The 17724-nt window shown below is 52.6% G+C and overlaps 9 protein-coding genes across 9 annotated transcripts; 4 read left to right on the forward strand and 5 right to left on the reverse strand.

Moving 5' to 3' along the window:
• Nucleotides 1-379: 379 nt before the first annotated feature.
• On the reverse strand, nt 380-904 carry N7443_010696 (hydroxyisourate hydrolase; the record flags this gene model as incomplete). The annotated part of the gene is made up of 1 exon (XM_056890752.1): nt 380-904. One exon carries the CDS (start codon nt 902-904, stop codon nt 380-382), a length of 525 nt encoding a protein of 174 aa, XP_056737243.1.
• Nucleotides 905-1439: 535 nt separating this feature from the next.
• Nucleotides 1440-2573, forward strand: N7443_010697 (ArsA family ATPase; the record flags this gene model as incomplete). The annotated part of the gene is made up of 3 exons (XM_056890753.1): nt 1440-1826; nt 1890-2479; nt 2531-2573. The coding sequence occupies 3 exons, from the start codon at nt 1440-1442 to the stop codon at nt 2571-2573; spliced, it is 1020 nt and encodes a 339-aa protein (XP_056737244.1).
• A 430-nt stretch (nt 2574-3003) lies between these two features.
• On the forward strand, nt 3004-3289 carry N7443_010698 (uncharacterized protein; the record flags this gene model as incomplete). Its single annotated transcript, XM_056890754.1, is given in 2 exon segments — nt 3004-3126; nt 3137-3289. The coding sequence occupies 2 exon segments, from the start codon at nt 3004-3006 to the stop codon at nt 3287-3289; spliced, it is 276 nt and encodes a 91-aa protein (XP_056737245.1).
• Nucleotides 3290-3613: 324 nt separating this feature from the next.
• N7443_010699 (uncharacterized protein) lies at nt 3614-4087 on the forward strand (the record flags this gene model as incomplete). The annotated part of the gene is made up of 3 exons (XM_056890755.1): nt 3614-3709; nt 3806-3847; nt 3905-4087. The coding sequence occupies 3 exons, from the start codon at nt 3614-3616 to the stop codon at nt 4085-4087; spliced, it is 321 nt and encodes a 106-aa protein (XP_056737246.1).
• Nucleotides 4088-4944: 857 nt separating this feature from the next.
• Nucleotides 4945-6383, reverse strand: N7443_010700 (eukaryotic translation initiation factor 3 subunit E; the record flags this gene model as incomplete). The annotated part of the gene is made up of 3 exons (XM_056890756.1): nt 4945-4963; nt 5019-5213; nt 5269-6383. The coding sequence occupies 3 exons, from the start codon at nt 6381-6383 to the stop codon at nt 4945-4947; spliced, it is 1329 nt and encodes a 442-aa protein (XP_056737247.1).
• A 194-nt stretch (nt 6384-6577) lies between these two features.
• N7443_010701 (mitochondrial 54S ribosomal protein mL49) lies at nt 6578-7391 on the forward strand (the record flags this gene model as incomplete). The annotated part of the gene is made up of 3 exons (XM_056890757.1): nt 6578-6719; nt 6904-7277; nt 7341-7391. The coding sequence occupies 3 exons, from the start codon at nt 6578-6580 to the stop codon at nt 7389-7391; spliced, it is 567 nt and encodes a 188-aa protein (XP_056737248.1).
• Nucleotides 7392-8204: 813 nt separating this feature from the next.
• On the reverse strand, nt 8205-10770 carry fcpA (protein-serine/threonine phosphatase; the record flags this gene model as incomplete). Its single annotated transcript, XM_056890758.1, has 3 exons — nt 8205-10320; nt 10384-10470; nt 10523-10770. 3 exons carry the CDS (start codon nt 10768-10770, stop codon nt 8205-8207), a joined length of 2451 nt encoding a protein of 816 aa, XP_056737249.1.
• Nucleotides 10771-11900: 1130 nt separating this feature from the next.
• Nucleotides 11901-13267, reverse strand: N7443_010703 (uncharacterized protein; the record flags this gene model as incomplete). The annotated part of the gene is made up of 4 exons (XM_056890759.1): nt 11901-12189; nt 12245-12899; nt 12963-13110; nt 13166-13267. 4 exons carry the CDS (start codon nt 13265-13267, stop codon nt 11901-11903), a joined length of 1194 nt encoding a protein of 397 aa, XP_056737250.1.
• A 294-nt stretch (nt 13268-13561) lies between these two features.
• rpt3 (proteasome regulatory particle base subunit RPT3) lies at nt 13562-15521 on the reverse strand (the record flags this gene model as incomplete). Its single annotated transcript, XM_056890760.1, has 7 exons — nt 13562-13664; nt 13979-13993; nt 14055-14718; nt 14769-15055; nt 15115-15213; nt 15270-15311; nt 15364-15521. 7 exons carry the CDS (start codon nt 15519-15521, stop codon nt 13562-13564), a joined length of 1368 nt encoding a protein of 455 aa, XP_056737251.1.
• Between the last annotated feature and the right edge of the window lie 2203 nt (nt 15522-17724).

Raw genomic sequence — 17724 nt, forward strand, 5'->3', positions numbered from 1 at the left:
TTATCTCAGCAAAAGGATGAAACATGGAAAACTACGCAGACATGAACTAGTCTATTAGCTTTGCAAGAAAAAGCAAAAGCAAAAAGATATGACAAGAGTGGGATTCGAACCCACGCCCCGAAAACGAGATATGGAAACTTGGATCAGGTGAACCTGAACCATACGCCTTGGACCAACTCGGCCATCTTGCCAGTTGATGTATAGTCAATGTACTTTTTGCTACATCAACCACGAAACTAGTGCTACAAGAATAGTTCAACTGTTTCATGGATCATAGATCCGATATCTTAATTAGAGTACACGCAATTTGCGATAAGCCCATACTCTTAAAAGAATATCTCCCATGAAAAAAAACTCTTAACAGCAGTATATACAAAATTTAAGAACCCCGGTATGTCGAGTAGTTCCAAGGACCCAGAAGGACGGGGACGTGATAATGGCGCCAGCCCTCCTCACCCTCACGACCACGACCCTTAACAGTGAACTTGACCTCTACCTCAGGCCAGAAGCTCTCAATGCCCTGAGCCTCATACCAAGGACCAGTCTCGAAGCGCACGGCCCAGTTCGTCTTGCTATCGGCAGCGGGAAGCGCGCTCAGAATGGAAGGGACCGAGGCGGATCCGCCGACGGGCGTCCAGTTGGCGACACGGCCGTCGGCGTTGGTAGTAGCTTGGAAGGTGGCGGGCTTGGAGGTGGAAGAGATCATCTGCGTCAAAGTGACGGGTAGGTTTGCGGCTGGAGTGCCGGTCAGAGTGTTGAGGACATGGCAGGTAATAGGGTCGCGCGCGGCCATCTTGATGGGCGATTGCTTCGCTGTGGAGTGCGGGGGCAATTCAAGGTGTTGCTGGTGCAGTGCGAGGCGATTGTTGATACGGCCTACTTCTGTTTGACGGGAGAGGTCCATTCAAGCAGTTCAAGGAGAATGAGGTGGGTAGGAAAAGATAGAAAAAAAAGTAGGGGAACTGCGTCGCCATTTCTATGGGCCGTTGGTATCGGAGGGTACCGATAAATGCGGAGGATGCCATGGACCACTCTGCGAGGGTGGAGCGGGCATTGTCGGGCTCGCACAGAGCTGGCGATAGCTCATATTTCTACTCCCTGTAGATTGAGACTGATTTTGAGACTCGTGAATCGAAATAGGGGTCATCTTCCTAGCTAAATTGAAACACGCTGTACCAAATTGGTGGTGCGGAGGATCAAATCAACCAGACAAAGAACACATACCACCGACCTCAAGTAATTGCGGACAAAGATAAAGTCCAAGATGTTATAAAAGCAAAGTCGACAGCTTCTACATCGTAGAGAATTGCCAATTGTCCTTATTGACGCCTGACTAGACTGTTTTCCCGAACGTTCGATCGCTTTGCGGGGCAAACCCGTCATTTTTGAACATCACATCCCTCCACCATCTCCAACTCACCTCCGTCCGCATCATCAAAATGTCCTCCGCTGTCGTCCAAAGCGACGACCTCGACATGGAGCCTACGCTCCAGTCGATTCTTAACCAAAACACTCTCCGCTGGATTTTCGTCGGAGGCAAAGGAGGTGTCGGCAAGACCACCACCTCGTGCTCGCTGGCCATCCAACTCGCCAAGGTCCGCAAATCCGTCCTTCTTATCTCGACCGACCCCGCACATAACCTGAGTGATGCCTTCGGTCAGAAGTTTGGCAAGGAGGCCCGCCTTATCGACGGTTACAGCAACCTCAGCGCCATGGAGATTGACCCCAACGGCAGCATCCAGGATCTCCTGGCCAACGGCGACGGACAGGAAGACCCTATGGCCGGGATGGGCATGGGAAACATGATGCAGGACCTCGCGTTCAGCGTGAGTGGCTTTCTGACCCCGGTAGTCCCATTACGACGCTAATCATGCCATTAACCCATGCAGATTCCCGGTGTTGACGAAGCCATGTCGTTTGCCGAAGTCCTCAAGCAGGTCAAGTCGCTCTCGTATGAGGTGATCGTCTTCGACACTGCCCCAACCGGCCATACGCTGCGCTTCCTGCAGTTCCCTACCGTGCTCGAGAAGGCACTTGCCAAGCTCTCGCAGCTGTCATCGCAATTCGGCCCGATGCTGAACTCGATCCTCGGTGCGCGCGGTGGCCTCCCCGGTGGTCAGAACATGGATGAGCTGCTCCAGAAGATGGAGTCGCTGCGGGAGACCATTGGCGAGGTCAACACACAGTTCAAAAATCCGGATATGACCACCTTCGTGTGCGTCTGTATTGCGGAGTTCTTGTCGTTGTACGAGACCGAGCGCATGATCCAGGAATTGACTAGCTACGGCATCGATACCCACTCCATTGTTGTCAACCAGCTGCTGTTCCCCAAGGAGGGAAGCGGCTGTGAGCAGTGCAATGCGCGGAGGAAGATGCAGAAGAAGTACCTCGAGCAAATCGAGGAGCTGTACGAGGACTTCAACGTGGTTCGCATGCCTCTGTTGGTTGAGGAGGTCCGTGGAAAGGAGAAGCTGGAGAAGTAAGTTGACCCTTGACAAGCGGTATCGGATCAGACTAACCCTCACTTTAGGTTCAGCAACATGCTTGTACACCCATATGTCCCTCCGCAATAGGAGATTGTCGTGAGGATATGAGAAGATTATCCGGGACGAATTATGAAAAGACTAGAGAATAATACATGATACTCTGCATGCCAGCTCGGCTTCTGTATAGACCGTAGAACCGCCAGACCAATGACGAGCGAATATGCACACCTCGTCACATCTGACCGAAATCCCAACCTTCCTCTTCCACTTCCTTCACCTCCACCTCACCCCGATCACGGCCATGACTAGGCCGAGGAACCAGCGAAGAAACAGAAACAGAAACAGAATCCCAGCGAGTAGTCCTCGCCGATACACCCCGGACAAGGAAACGAACAAATTACCTGCATGGTTTCGACCCCTTCGTAACGTCGCCTGCACCTGCCATGTGTTCGACATCAACCGAGTCTATCTCAGCAGGCAAAAGCATGCCTCTATCCCAATCGTGCGCAATGCAGCAATGTCTCCTGCAGCTCAGTTCGGGCCCCGCGAAATAACGCAACTCCATGGTGCCACGACATCGCGCGAGCCAAAATGGCGCCGACCTCCACGATACGGTGAGGGAAAGGGTTACGAGGAAAACGTATGTCTAGGTATCCAGTCACAGGGGCATCTCAGGCAAAGAGCTGATTCGAGCATTGGCAGCAAGCCTCACTTTGACCGTGGCCCGGGGCAACCGATTCATTGGTAAAGACAGGGCTGATGGGATTAAACTGGTAAAAGGGTTGGGCGTCGTTGTCGGATAGAGTGAGGCGGTTCAAATGCAATGCCCCGACAGTTCCGGGAAATGTTTCTCTTGTGTCCCTGACTTCGTGGCGCCATTTGTTCTGAGATCAGCTTCGGGTGGATCTGGTAGTGTGAGATCATCGTAGAGGATTTCCCGCTCTGCAGGTCTTCTTCGTCTCGGGTCTGCTTTATTGACCGCCGGGAAAGGAGAGGGTGGGAAGTCTGTTATTTATACCCTAATGGCCCTGATGGAACCTTAAGCAATACCCCCAAGATCTCCGTGGTCCGTTGGGCTGGTCCGACCCGATCCTCTCACGAGCCTCGAGCCCTCTATCCCAGCAGACATGTCGCGAGAACAGCAATACTGGCTCCCAGGCTACGGACTATCTCGACATATCGTCCTGGGCCACATTCACTACTTCCTCGGCCCATCCGCCTCGGTGAGACCGTATAGTTACCAGGTATATCGGACCAAACCTCCCCGCGGCGCGCCACGGTTAACGGGCTCTAACCAGATTTTCTGACAATGTTTCAAGGGGCGCGAAGGCTATCTGATTACAGGCGTGCCTCTCACACGGGTCTGTCTCTTGGGGATATAGAGGCGAAGGACCGGTGTGCTGATTGTTGTGCTCCAGGAACAAATTGACGATCTGGCCGCCATGTCTCGCGAGTATGAGAAGCAGGAGGCTTTGCGCATGACGAATCAGAATACGGCCTCTGATGGTGCGCGACAGTTAGAGCCCTATATCAATGAGCTTATTCCTGTGGATCCAAATCGAAGTCGCAGACGGGAGCCCGAGTCGAGAGGCGGCCGTTGATCCTTTACGCCCTCTCCATGGATGGAACAACCGCCGGAGAATATGTCATTTTCGGATTGTCCATGGATCTTCCTATTTCCCAACGATCTAAGAAGCCTTCGGTGATATCTGGCTTCTTGACGATCTTTCCCAGAAGGGCAACGTGCTTTAATCCGCCTTGTTCTTCCTACCCGCGCTTTCACCCCGGACACAACGCCCGGACTCCATGAAAATATATACATAGGAGTGGAGCCATGCCAGCCACCAGGACCCTCACAGGAAATCCGGGACAGCAAATGGAACCTTGGGAACACTTGGATTTCGACCCATTTCCTTGATGATACCCTTTTTCCTTGAATGCATGAACTGTCTTACTTTCGTTACTGAATCTCGGACTGGAGCAGATATTGTCAGACATCATTTTCACTCATCTCTATAGACCATTCGTAACAGCATAGATCCATTAGACCCTTGAATATCAGGAATCTTCTACATAAACCCCGTCTCTTTTTCAAACAGGCGGGGCATCAGGTCTCCCTTGGTTTCTTTTCCAACCTCCCCTCTCAGACCAAGCCCCTCGGGGCTAAAAGTCTTGTTTTGAAACGACCAAACATGAGCAAATATTCTGACGACAGAGAAGGGTAAAAAATAGGAATCGGCAACTGTGGACTAAGAGGTAAAAAAAAGGAACATCAATAAGGTGGACCACCTAAGAACGCCAGCCGGATGCCACGCTGCTCGGTGTTCTCCATCTCGAAAGATCTATGATTCCGTGTTATGACATACACGGGGAGATCACTAAACCGGGCAGGCAGGAAACAGGGTTTGATAATAACAAAGAAGAAGTCGGTTTTTTGGCATCAGCTCATGGAGGGAATTTATTTTGCGACAGCCGAGCTGAAGATCTGTTAGTGACTGGGTTGTGGGTTGAAAAAAGAAGTGGAAAACGTACCTCAAGACTTGTGTGCGGAAGAAGGCACCCTTGGTCTTCTCGATGACTTGCTGGTACACCGACGACGGAGGGTGGTTCATGATCACAGTGCCGGCCTTGTAGTCGATCTTGGCATCGACACGGGTGTTGCGGATCAGGTTGACGATCCACTTCTCACCCTCGTCCTCGCTCAGACCGAGACGAGTGGAGAGGTCCCTATCACCTGGATTAGATGTTTGGTTCCTGAAAGATCAATTTCTCCGGTACTCACTTGATATCAATCCGCTGGTGGATCTTGCAGTAGCTCTCGGAGATGAGGTGACGGGCAGCCTCAATGAAGGCATCGGCCTGGCCGTGCAGGAAGAAGTCGTCGCGCAGGACGGCCTCAGCCTCACCCAGCTTCTTCTGGGCCTCCTCAAAGTCGAAGTCGATGTGAAGAGCCTTGACGAAGTCGGTGATGGGGTCACTGTACTCGTAACCCTCCTGGCGCACAACGCGAACCAGGTCCTTCAATTGCTTGGGGTAAACACCGCTGTGCTTGTGGGGGCGGTTGCGGTTGGTGACAACGGCAGCGGCGAGGTAGCGCAGAACCCAGGGGCAGCTGGTCTGGATGGTGTTGATGAAGGCGGGGGAGAAGAAGAGGTCGGTGATGGTGTCGCGGGCGGAGTCGTGGTCGAAGAGGAGGAACAAGCACCAGTGGATGAGCCATGAGCGGCTGTGGAGCTGGCCAAGAGGGTTGCTGAACAGGCGGGTCTCGATTGAGTCCTTGACTTTGGGGACCTCACCGAGGGCAGCCTCGAACGACTGCTCCCAAGCGGGGTTCTCACGGTTGCGACCGTTCAAGATTTCGCAAGCCAAGTGGCCCCAGGTGGCGGAGGCGAGCTTCTCGTTATCGGTGGACAGGAAACGGAACTGGAAAAGGGTGATGGCGGCGTTGCCATAGTCGCCAGTGCTGTACAGGAATCGGCCGTAGTCGTAGAGGTCGTTAACCATCTCGTTGGTGACGCCGTAGTTCTCCTCGAGGAAGCGGAAGTTGGCAGCCTTGTCGCTGCGCATGCTGTTCAGAACCTCCTCGTCGGCGAAGACTGCGTTCATCTTCTCGGTCTTGGCCTCCAGACGTTCCTTCTCCGCCGCGATATCGGCCTCCTTCTTCTTCAACTCGGCGGGAGCCTCGGTATCGTTGAACATTCCCCATAGTTGTTCGCTGAAGCCAACGATGTTGGTGGGCTTCAAGAGTTCGTAGGCGAGCTGAATGTATTCATTGTCCTCCTCACTGCGGAACATAAGCAGGGGGAAAACCAGGTGTCGGTCGAGGTAGGGGATGATCCGGGGCATCAGATCATAGTCGGTCGGGCGAGTGCCCTCAGAGGGGGCGGTGGTAGCCATGGTGGACGTGAGGATGTGCTTCAAAGAGACAATCCGATCAACTTTGAATTTGTGTGCGGGAGGGTTGGCCGCGCTAAGCCCAATCTGGAAACTAGGCGGTGGCAGAATCCGGCGGTTGAGAAACCTGCTTCACTTGGCCTCGTGTTGACCATTTTCTTCTCCAGGTTCTCAGTTCCTGCCCACATCGCCGCTCAATGGCGTCTCTCCGGAATTCAGCTACGGCTGCTTCGGCCGTGTGCAAGCAGACTGTCAACCCTCGTGGTTTTGCTCGCTCCGCGGCTTCCGTCCAGACATCAAGCCTTTCTTCATTATCTTCTCCGACGCGGCCGGCATCCTGTAAGTTTGATATCTGACTTCTTTCCCTGAGCCATTTCTCGTTGCTCCTGCAAATAGCAAGTGAGCGCAGCGGTAAATTAACAATCTGGTTTCCCACGTACTTGTTGCGAAGAAAGCGCTTGGCCCCAAAATCTTGCCTTCGCGAAATCATACCACTCATATCTAACACCACTCCTTCATATAGTCTTCCCCCAATCCTCACTATGCCTGAACTCCTCCTCTCACCAAATGCGTGGCTTCTTCACCTACCTCCGCCACCAGGCACAAGCTCTTAAGGAGCAGCCCATCACACCATCGGCCCCGATCACCCCGAAGGCCAAGAAGCCGCAGTCTGCCGTGCAACTGAGCAATCTCCCCTACTTTGTTCGCCGGACCGGTTCCAACCAACTTCCCGTTTACCTCGTTACAAAAGCCGGCGGCACCAAGCAGCTCACCAAGATCCAGAAGACGGAGGGTGACCTTGATACTCTGCGCGACGACCTGGCATACACCCTGGGCATTGATGTGCGAAGTCCTGACGTGTCTATCAATCGACTTAACGGCCATATCATTGTCAAGGTATGTTCATTTGAGCACGGCCTAAATGTCATAGCCGAATACAATACTAATTTGTCACACTAGGGCTGGCGCAAACCCGAAATTCTGAAGTTCCTCTCCGAACGAAACTTCTGAGCAAACACTTTTACCATTCATCTTTCCACTGGCCACTCTCAGTTGAGTGATGGGCACAAAAGCATTGAGCGGATCCCACTTGAGCGAGGGATCAGCAGACAGAAGTAAGAGAGCAAAGAGCAGGAAGAAAAAGCATGAAAATGGACAAACCCAGACCGACGGCTCTGGTGGCCTATGAAACCAACCCATGGGTGATTTCCTTTCTCGATTCCCCTCTTCCTTCGGTGTACTTTTCTAATTGCAATCACGGGGTTTTGCGTCTTTATCTGCTGGTGTTGCGATATTTCAGGTCTTGTTTTCTGGCGCTTGCTTTCACTCCCTGTACTATTCCTCCTCTCTGTATATGTTCAATGACTCGATGGGTACTTTTAGTCCCTTTTTTCTAATTTGAATGGACCAATGCATTACCATGTTCATACGAACTTCATTTCGATCTGACCAGTGGCTTGAAACGGTCATTAGACCTTTCTGTCCATCCTCCGTAGCATTACTTGGATCTCATAGTGGCGCCCATAACACCACGAACACTACAGGCACATATCATACGACTAACATATTCAATTTTTAGAAACAATACAAAAATCAAAGCCGAGGAGCCCACCCACTGTATTGAGCATAGACTATAGATCAGAAACGTAGATACGTAGATCCAGAGGCCATGTAGGCAGACATACAAACAAACGAACACGGATAAACGCCGCCGCTATGCCAGGAGAGCAGCGCTACTGCAAACAAACACAAAGCCGAACCATAGACTTGAGAAACTGGGGATGCAAAGTGAACTGAAAGAAGATGAAATCATAGATACACCGACTACCCGTTCTCAGCAGCGGCTTCTTCCTCTGCTTGGGGATCATCGTCCTCAAAGGCAGCGAGCATTTCACGCTCTAGCGCGTCGTCATCGTCGTCTGGGTCCTCGGGGTATCCGTCATCTTGGTCGTCCGTGGTACCCGCCTTTGTTGCATCTGCTTCGTCGCCGTGAGGACCTGAGGGACCAGAGATAGAGCCCGTTGCTGTAGCGACTTCTCGAAGACCTGTGCTCCGCTCATACGAACGCTTGATGCGTTGTGATAGACGTGAGCCTTGAGGATCATTTTCGTCGCCTTCTTCTTCACCGGTCTCCTCGTCGCGTACACCTTCGGTGCCCTCCCCTCGCTTGCGCTTCTTACTTCCCTCGTTTGTCTCTTCACCATATGCTTCACTGTCACTTTCACTCTCGTCATCGCTGCCCAGGAATTCCTTGAGCTCGTCGTGCACCAAGGCTTGTTCATCCTCGTCGTATCCGGGAACTGACGTATCGTCGAGCCCGGAAGATTTGAACATTTCCTCGTTGCCTTCATCGTCAGCCCAGAGAGAGCCCGTTGCTTCGTCTGAAGATGATAACCATGTGCTTTCTGCGAGTTCCAGTGAGCCGGGAGAAAGAGGCTCGCCGCGATCATCTGGATGCACGGGAAGCAAATACGGATCCTCGTCCAGATGCCTCCAGCTAACCAAAGAGTCTAGAAGCCATTGTGTCGTGACAATCTTGACATTGGGATACCGCGTGGCTTCACGCACCTTGGCGGTACGGTTACGGCCGGCCACCAGGTGAGTTGTTCGGGCGTTGATTTTGGATGAAATAACGACACCGAAACTCTTGGCCCATAATGAGATGTCTGCATTCTGGGTATCTGTCCCGAGAGGAAGAACGCCTGAGAATACCATGACCACGCCACCTAATACAGACCGCTTGAATAGTGGCATTATATCCTTGATGTCGGGGACCAGTTTCAGATCAACGTCCTTATCTTTGTGGGTAGCTTTTTCGCCTCTTAGAGTCGCCACGCGGCCTCCAAGGGCATGAGACCGCTTCTTGTCGTATTCATCAAAGAATGCGAGATGAACCCGCTCAAGGCGGTCTTGTAGCTGGAAGAGCTCCTTGTCGTGGTCTTCCAGGAGATGATGACGCTGCTTAGCAGCTTCTTGAGATTCTTCAACGCTAGAGGATGATTCACTACCGTCTGCGGAAGCGTCATCTTCCGCGTCTAGCTCCTTCTGCTTTTGTAAGAGTGGGCGATCTTCCACTTGATGCATGATTGTCTCTTCCTGGGCGTTTGCCTGCTCCTTCAGCAAGCTTGGGTTGTCACCGCCTCCCATCGTCACTAGTTGCTCTAGTGCAGAGACGTCATTCTCTGCTCCTGCCTTCGCTGCTTCACCATTCGCCTGTTCCTGCTTCGCATGCTTCTCCTTCTCCTTCTCCTTCACAGCCTTTACCGCCTTATTTGTTTCGCCGATATCTTGCTTCTTGGGCAAGAAACTGGAATTAATATCACCAATACCGACGAAGAAGTCATAAGGAGAGACCTTGATCAGATTCGGGCTCCACCGCCACACGTCACCGCGGTCATCGATGATAACCACCATCTTGGTGTCGACGGGGAACAGCCGTTGCAGGTTCTTTGCAGTCAAACTTCCACTCTCGTCACGGCTAAGAATACGATCACCAAAGAGCTTTCGGGTCGGATCGATGATGTCGGCTATGTTCTGGGCGTATGCTCGGGTTCCCATGGTGTAGATGTGCAGTTCATACAGCTCGGCGACATTCTGTAAGAAGTCTTCCAGTCCAGGCCGGAGCTTGATGTAGTACCAACAGCCACGCATGCCGGGCCCATCGTCGATCAGTTGGAACTGACGAACACCTTTCAGTGCTTCGTAGTTCGGATTGTCTTTATCTTCTTTCCACTCCCCAACAGTCGGGTCGACGGTGGCATGAATAATAGTCTGGTCGAGATCCACCACGAGAGACAGACGGCGGGATGCCAAGAGGCGACGCTTCGCATCTTCTTCAACACGGGTAGCCTCTTTCTCACTGACAGTCAGGGTCGTGTTGTCATGTGCCATCTGAATGGGAGCGCGATATGAGTCCATCACCTCGGTGTTGTAAGTAGCTCTATCAAGAACAAAACGGTTAGTATATACCCGCTCCAACCCATCCCTCCGTGGTTGTACGCACTCAGTCATATCCTTTCCACACTCTGCGCAAAGCCCTCCGAATTGAACCTCGTGTGCGCATGGCTCATCGATTTCGACAACATCAACGCTACGGCCATTATTAGTCGACAGAAATATGGCAAAACAGCTTAAAGACTTACGGCCCTGTAATCACATCGCCTTTGGCGATCTTCCACTGTACAATCTCCCCATCGACAGTCGACTCAAAGCGAGTCGGAAACTTTCGCTTGACATCAACCCTATTGCCTAGCCCATCGCCCTCCTCAACAGTCGTCTGGTAGATGTACCAGAAAAGGGCCTCATCCCGCTCAACCGCATCCCCGGGCTGCTTCAGCAGCGAGGTTACGGTGATGGGGTAGTGCAAGCTGGGCGGCAGACGGAGAAGCATGGCCGCTCTCAGTTCGCCCTCAGGCGATGGAATCCACGGATCAGCTCAATGTCTCTTCCACCACAGTCTTGATCTCGTTAACGAGTTCGTGTTTTAGTCCAGTCCGCTTGGCAGGCGGGCGTGACTGGTTGTGTATGGTTGATCGCGTGCGACTCCGGCTATGGGGTCATCACCAACACGCGACGCGTAGATGATGTTTGTTCGGGACGTGGGGCGACGGAACTTCCTTTCTGTCACCTGCCGGGGTGTTTGTCTGGCGAGACACGTCTCTCACTGGAGTATGGGGTTGATGGCGCGCTGCGCGAGGGCTTAGACTGTCGAGTGATGGGAATCGCCACACGACGTGGATGAAGGAAGCCGTGCGCCTTGCGCAACCTGGCGCGTAATGTTCAAAGGCGACGCACCAGGCCGATAATAAAGTGGGAAAGAGGATAGTCGAAGGAGGATGAATGAAAGATGGGGTTGCGATCAGGGAAAGCAAAGCTCGACGGGGAAATGTGCGGGGACTGGGTTGACCTTTGAGCTCCGCTTATGTCAACACCCACCGCCCTCGACGTCTCAGCAGGTTTCTTTGTGTATTTGTGTATTTGTGTCTTTCTCTTTCATGGTATTTTATGAGTTTTGTTGATATCTAGAGTCACTCGATCAGACCTGCATGGATCGCACCCTCAGTCTGGATTGAGACCCATGATTGGTCGTTCTTAAAGTAACTCGCTGCAGTCACGGACCTCCGGCTCCATTCAAGCTCCTCGGCCCGTTGCGGTTGGAGCGGCCCCAGGACATTTATTACGTTCTACTAGGACTACTTCTCAAAGGACGTAGATTTACTTTTAATAAAACGCAGAGATAGTACGATATCCACGAAAGTTCATTTAAAGCGAGATGGAATGAAGGAAATGCAACGAAAATCCATGCTCGGGACAGCAATTTGCAGTATCGTCAGAGTACAATCACACCTGGGCAAATTACCGTCGGGAGCAGAAAAGAGCAGAGAAGATATGCTGATGGCCAATGGCGGATCAATTGCCGTTTACAATCCACATGTCTCCTGCGAAAAGCCGCATGTATATTGCGTATTTACGATATCCTCGGCTTCTCGACAGCTAGAGCCTCATGGTCTGGTAAAACACTTACTTGGCCTTGGCCAGACCAACGGCGTTGTTACCAACGTCGTAGACGCTGTACCACTTGCGCAGGAACGAATCACCGAGGATGGCCAGCGGGCCGACGGGCTCGGGGAAGTCCATTCCCATGAAGCTGCTGATGCATGAGCCCTGTACCTCCAGGATGTAGTCGTAGGAGGTAATAGTGAAGTTGTGGCCGCTCAGGGTGAGTGTGAGGTCAGGCAGCGAGTCACGGGCAGCACAGTCGACGGTGTACTGGCCAGTGAAGCCCTTGGTAGCACCGATCTCCTTGTTCCTGTGTACAAGATTAGAAATGAATCGAAGAAGAATTGGCGAACATCGAAACTTACAGAAGCTCGGCCATGGTGGAGGGCAGGGCAATGAGGGAAGTACCAGTGTCAAGGATGACACCAGTGTCCTCCAACTCAGCGACGTTATCGCCAAGGGCAATGGCGTCAAAGTCAACCTCCCAGTAAGCCTTACGGCGAAGGGGGATGTTGATCATCTCGCCGGTGTAGTGACTCTCATCCACACCACCGAAAGTGGCCTCGGAGTTATCGCCATCCTTGTTGGCGTCGCCCAGGTAGAAAGCAAACTTAGGCTCATCCAAAAGTCCCTGGTTCATCATGTTGTAGAAAGGAGGAACCATTTTGTTGACAGAGATGGTGTCGTATCCCAAACCCAGGATACCATCGAAACGGCCGAAAGCGAAGGCCAGGCCGGGCTCGCTGGTGGCCTCGGCAAAGTCCTGCTTGGCGACCTTCAGGTCGCCGATCTGCAGGGTATCCTGAGAGACAAAACCGCTCAGACTGCCCGAACCATACTGGATGGCGAACTCGGTGCCGTTCTTCTTGTAGGTGCTCGAGGAAGACGAGTCATACTTGGTGTGGAGGTAGCAGGCAATAGAGCTGCACTCCGATGAGGGGACCCACAGATTGGAGCTACCAGTGTCAAGGACAACCTTGAAGGTCTGGGCCGGGGTACCGAGGGAAATCTCAGAGAAGTCTAGTGCAAGTCAGCACCGCTTGTTCGTTTCTTGGATGGCAGAGTTTCATAGGAGATGCTTACACTGAGCGTTCAAGAAGTTGTCAACCAACACATCGTGACCACTGTTGGGCTTGAAAGAAGTGTCCTGGAAGTCCTGGTTGGAGTTGGGACGGTAGCCCATGTACTTCTGTCCAAGGCCCTTGACATGCTCTTCGATATTGTGAGCGTTCTATCTGCGGTTAGAGCCGTTACACCGGAACCCGGGGGGGGGGGGTATCTCTTACAAACTGCTCCTCGAGCGGAACCTTTGCGAGCTTGAGCTTGTGAACCTCAGCAGAGGCGGTGCTCAACAGCGCAGAGGCTGTAAGCAAAGCAAAGGACTTCATGATGTTGGATGTAATGAGGAGAGATGGAGAGGAAGATAAGAGAGGAGCTGGGGGCGGAGCCTTGGGGGAGCGATCGACATAACGTGACGAGTGTGCGTCATTCCCGGAATCAGCTGCGCCGTGTGGGTTACACCCCATCCCCCATTCCTACTTCCGCTTTCCTCTTATCTGTATTCGTTTACCTGTTTGCCTGCTACTATACACGTGGCCAAATCGGTGTATAACTGTACAACTGTACATCTGTAGAATTGCGGTGATGTTCGTTGACGCAGTGGCTGGGGATAGCTGCCTAATCTAGCCGCCAAGCAAGGAAGCAGGGAAGAGGTCGGAGCACTTGTACCTGGCAGCTGCAGTGGCGAGGGCCGCTGAGGCGTCGCCCTGTTCTTTGAGGAAGACGCTGTGTGACCAGCAAAACCTTGTCTCGTATTGTCCAGGCACAGACGGCCGAGGTCCCTAGGCTGTCGTTTCGCTACGAACCCTGCGCGGTAGGTCCCTGACTATGCAGGGGTCTCAGTCCGCCCTGAGTCTGCACTCTACACTCTACACTCTACACTCTACAAGGTCCTTATCGGGTACTTTCATCTTGTATTATAAGTCGCGAAACAACACATCATCCATGGTTTCCAAATTTCAGAGTATTGATAATACATGGAATGGAACCAAGTGTGAACCATCCGCATCCACGCGCCTCGCCATAAAGTAGGCATTTACCGGTAGAAGTCGGGACTATCGAGTGAGTTAGTAACATATAACAAGAGAAATAAAGAGTACAAGGGTGAAAACATACCGGTCATCGTCCTGGCCAGCCTTCACCTGTGCCTGGTAAGCATCCTCAAGGTCGGACTGGATGATGTTGTATCGGTTTTTGCGCACCGCACGCAGACCAGCCTCTTGCATGATGGCGGCGATGACGGCACCTGATAGCGGTTCGTTGCGCACGATCAGGGAGTCAAGATCCACTTCGGGGGACAGCGACATATTAGACGCAATAGTGGTGAAGATCAGACGACGCTCGCGGCGGTCACGAAGGTTGGGGAACTCGATCTTGCGGTCCAGACGACCGGGACGCAGCAGGGCGGGATCCAGAGTGTCAGCTCGGTTGGTGGCCATGATGACCTTGACGTTGCTGGTTTGCTCGAAACCGTCCATCTGATTCAGCAACTCCAACAGAATACGCTGCACCTCTCGGTCGGCGCCGGTCTGGGCATCGAAACGCTTGGTAGCGATCGCATCGATCTCGTCAATGAAGATGATAGCAGGCGAATTCTCACGAGCCATACGGAAAACATCACGGACCATACGGGGGCCTTCTCCCAGATACTTTTGTACGAATTCGGAGCCGTTCACGCGGATGAAGCTGGCGGTTGTGCTGTTGGCGACGGCCTTGACCAGCATGGTCTTACCGGTACCAGGGGGACCATACAACAAGACACCACGGGGAGGATCGATACCTATATTTTGGTTAGCAGATGCCACAATTGCGTAGAATCCGTGTACCTACCAATTTGCTGGTAGAGATCGAAATGCGTCAAGGGCAGCTCAACGGCTTCCCGAATCTCCTGCTTCTGCATGTCCAAACCACCCACGTCGGCGTAGGTCACATCCGGCTTCTCATTATCACCCAACATGGCGATAGAAGAATCAGCTTCCGGGGGAAGGATATCGACCAGCGCGTTGGAGTGTCGGTGAAGGGCGACCGAAGAGGAGGGCTTCAGCTTCTCGCGGTCGAGTGTGGACAGGATGCGGACGACATAATTAGACCCGGTCGAGCTCTGCACGATACCAGTGCTGAATTTGTGTGTCAGTAATCTAAGTTTTCGTTAGAAAATATGGCGACACAAGCTCACTTCTGATCGATAGCCTCCATGAACTGCCCAATCACCAGCGGCACACTCTGTATCCGCTTGATCTCCTCCTGTGCTCGAACCAGCTCTCTCTTCAAGCTCCTGTGAAACGGTACGGTCAGTATTGTAGCTTCCACGGCCGTAGTGGAGAGACCAACCTTTGCTCATCCTTGATGTATTCCTCCTGCAACTGAATGTATCTGGGTGAGAGGCGTCAGTGCCGGTGAACTCGACATCGCGGGCCATGCATACTCTAGGTGTCTCTGTAACCGCTTCAGGGAAGCGTATTCATCGCTGCCATCGACGCCAGTGCCTTCGAGGGTGTCCAGGTTGCCGAGGGCGTCCAGTGCGCTGGGCTTAGGAAGAGGCGTGACGTTGTTCGCCGGGTTCTCCACGGCGACGTCTCCCATGATGAAATCGATGAACGGTAAGGTGGAGAATGAATCAGTGACGGTGATATAAGATGGACGCGTTGAAATGAGGTTTCTGATGCAATGTTGGGGTGGGCCGTGAAGAGTCCGATGGTGGTCCTTGGAGCTCAATCGGGGAACCTGGAGCTCACGGTTGTGTCACGTGAGACTCACCGCGCTGACCAGTCGATGGCCCTTATTTTCTATTTTCATGCATCACAAACCCCGGATGATTTGTCTTTTTCTGAACTGGATTTGAAGGGGTTTGCAATTTACTTCTTTGGCCCTACCTAGGCAGTCTCTGGGCTCATCATCAAGGCTGCTATATATGTAAGGCGGAATTACTCCGGCCTTGGAATATTGTCAGGCTTATCTCGTGCTATACACCCACGGACGTTTCAAGCTGAGTCGGTCGTTCGACAAGGGGCTCAGCTTAGGCGCCCGGGTCCAATGGGGCAGGGCCTTGAGGTGGTTCGTATGATTCGCACGATCCGTTGGAAATGACGCTGCACGCCCTCACGGATCGAGGCAGCTGATTTTCGCCCAACTCCAAACAGGACGGTTAACAGTAGAGAGAAATGAGGTGAACGTGCTCCAGCCTTCGCTTGGGCCTCGACATCATCTTGCTCTTAGGATAGACCCAATCATGGTGGAGCAGGGCCGGGACACGGTTAGGTGGGACAGGCACAGAACCATCATGATTTCCCATGCGGATCGAGTCGGATCCTTGCACAGGGAAACCTGGACCAGGACCACGTCTTGGCGGGGTTGCTAATCTTCATCTGTAGAGGGGTGCTGAATTTTCTTATTTCTTTTTTTTTTTGATTTTCTTTTCCAAGAGACTGCGGAGGATTGGGCGCGCTCGTCATGATTATCAGACGCTAGTCCGAGCTTTATATAAGGAGTGCCGACGCCCGTCACCACGCCTGATTTGGACCTTCCTATTTTTCCCTCCACATTTCCCTGACCCCTTTGAATGGGATTCCCTCGTATAGATACTTCGAGGGTTCTCCAGGCCTGGACCGAGTCTGTGTGCGAAGCTGGGGCCACAGATCTCGCACTCTACCCGGCGCTGGAGTATACGGACTAGCCTGACTGGGCGGAGACCGTTGGAATGGATCTTCGCCTGGATTTGTGTCCGACCAGCGTCCTTTTCTCTCTGTTTTCTTTCCTTCCTTTCTCCTCCTCCCCATGGACTGGGAAATCGAGAAAATTACCTCTCTTTCCCTAGCACCTGCATTGTGACTGATCTACTCGGTCTCTTCCTTATGGCGGTATGAGGCTGCCGAAACTCGCTAACCGCGAACGTCATGGCAAATAAACCCTCTCAATCAAAACGGGGGCAACTCTCCGCATCCTGGAGACATGAAAGATGAATTAACCCCAAAAAACTAACTAGCACAATAGACACAGAAGGGACCCCCCCCCCCCCCCCCAAAAAAAAAAGAAGAGAGGGAAAAACAAAACGTACGATACGGAGTGTATTGGGTGGTACAACAGAACAGCCGCCATAGTGATGCATTCCTTACTTTCCGGTACCCGCATGTTCTCATCACCCAGAGAGTAATTTTTCCCTCACCATTCTTTGCCTCCACTCCCCTTTGATCCCTAACTGAGGTCTTTTGGCTTCTGGACTGTAAGTATTATTTCTGCTTTTCGGCTTTCCCCCTTCCCCCCGTACGTGTTTTTTATTATTACTGTTTTACTGTGGCCACGCACCCACAACTACCCCCTTCCCTTTTTCGCCTTCCCCCCCCCTTCTTCCGGCGCAGCCCACCCAACGCACCCTCCTCTGCCCCAATTTGTCTACGGTTTCTCGGGCCGAAGCATTGTCGTGGCCCTAGGGACGATCACCAGTGTGTTCCCCAGCCCATGATTAGTGGCCCAGTCCAGCCTATTGGCCCTTCCCACTTCCCCCCTTCTGCTCCGCGCTGCCCCTGCCCCGGCGTTGTGACCTGGCAGCCTCAGGCTACAAACCACGTGACCACCCAACTCCAACCTCTGCTCCTCGTCTCATCTGCTAATTCCGGGTCCCGGCCTCAGTCACCCGTTAGCAAGTCGGGAATTTAAGTCATCCAGCCTTGTCGGTATGTACATCCGTTCTTCCCCTCCCCTCTTCTATTACCCTCTTGGTCTTTTTTATTTGTTGGGAGAATGCTTTCCTTGCCTTTTACTTGACCCCCCGGGGGTCAAGTCGCGACTG

Source organism: Penicillium atrosanguineum, assembly GCF_028827265.1.
Source record: "Penicillium atrosanguineum strain IBT 20685 chromosome Unknown utg000008l_segment0_segment0, whole genome shotgun sequence".
Taxonomy (NCBI): Eukaryota; Fungi; Ascomycota; class Eurotiomycetes; order Eurotiales; family Aspergillaceae; genus Penicillium; species Penicillium atrosanguineum.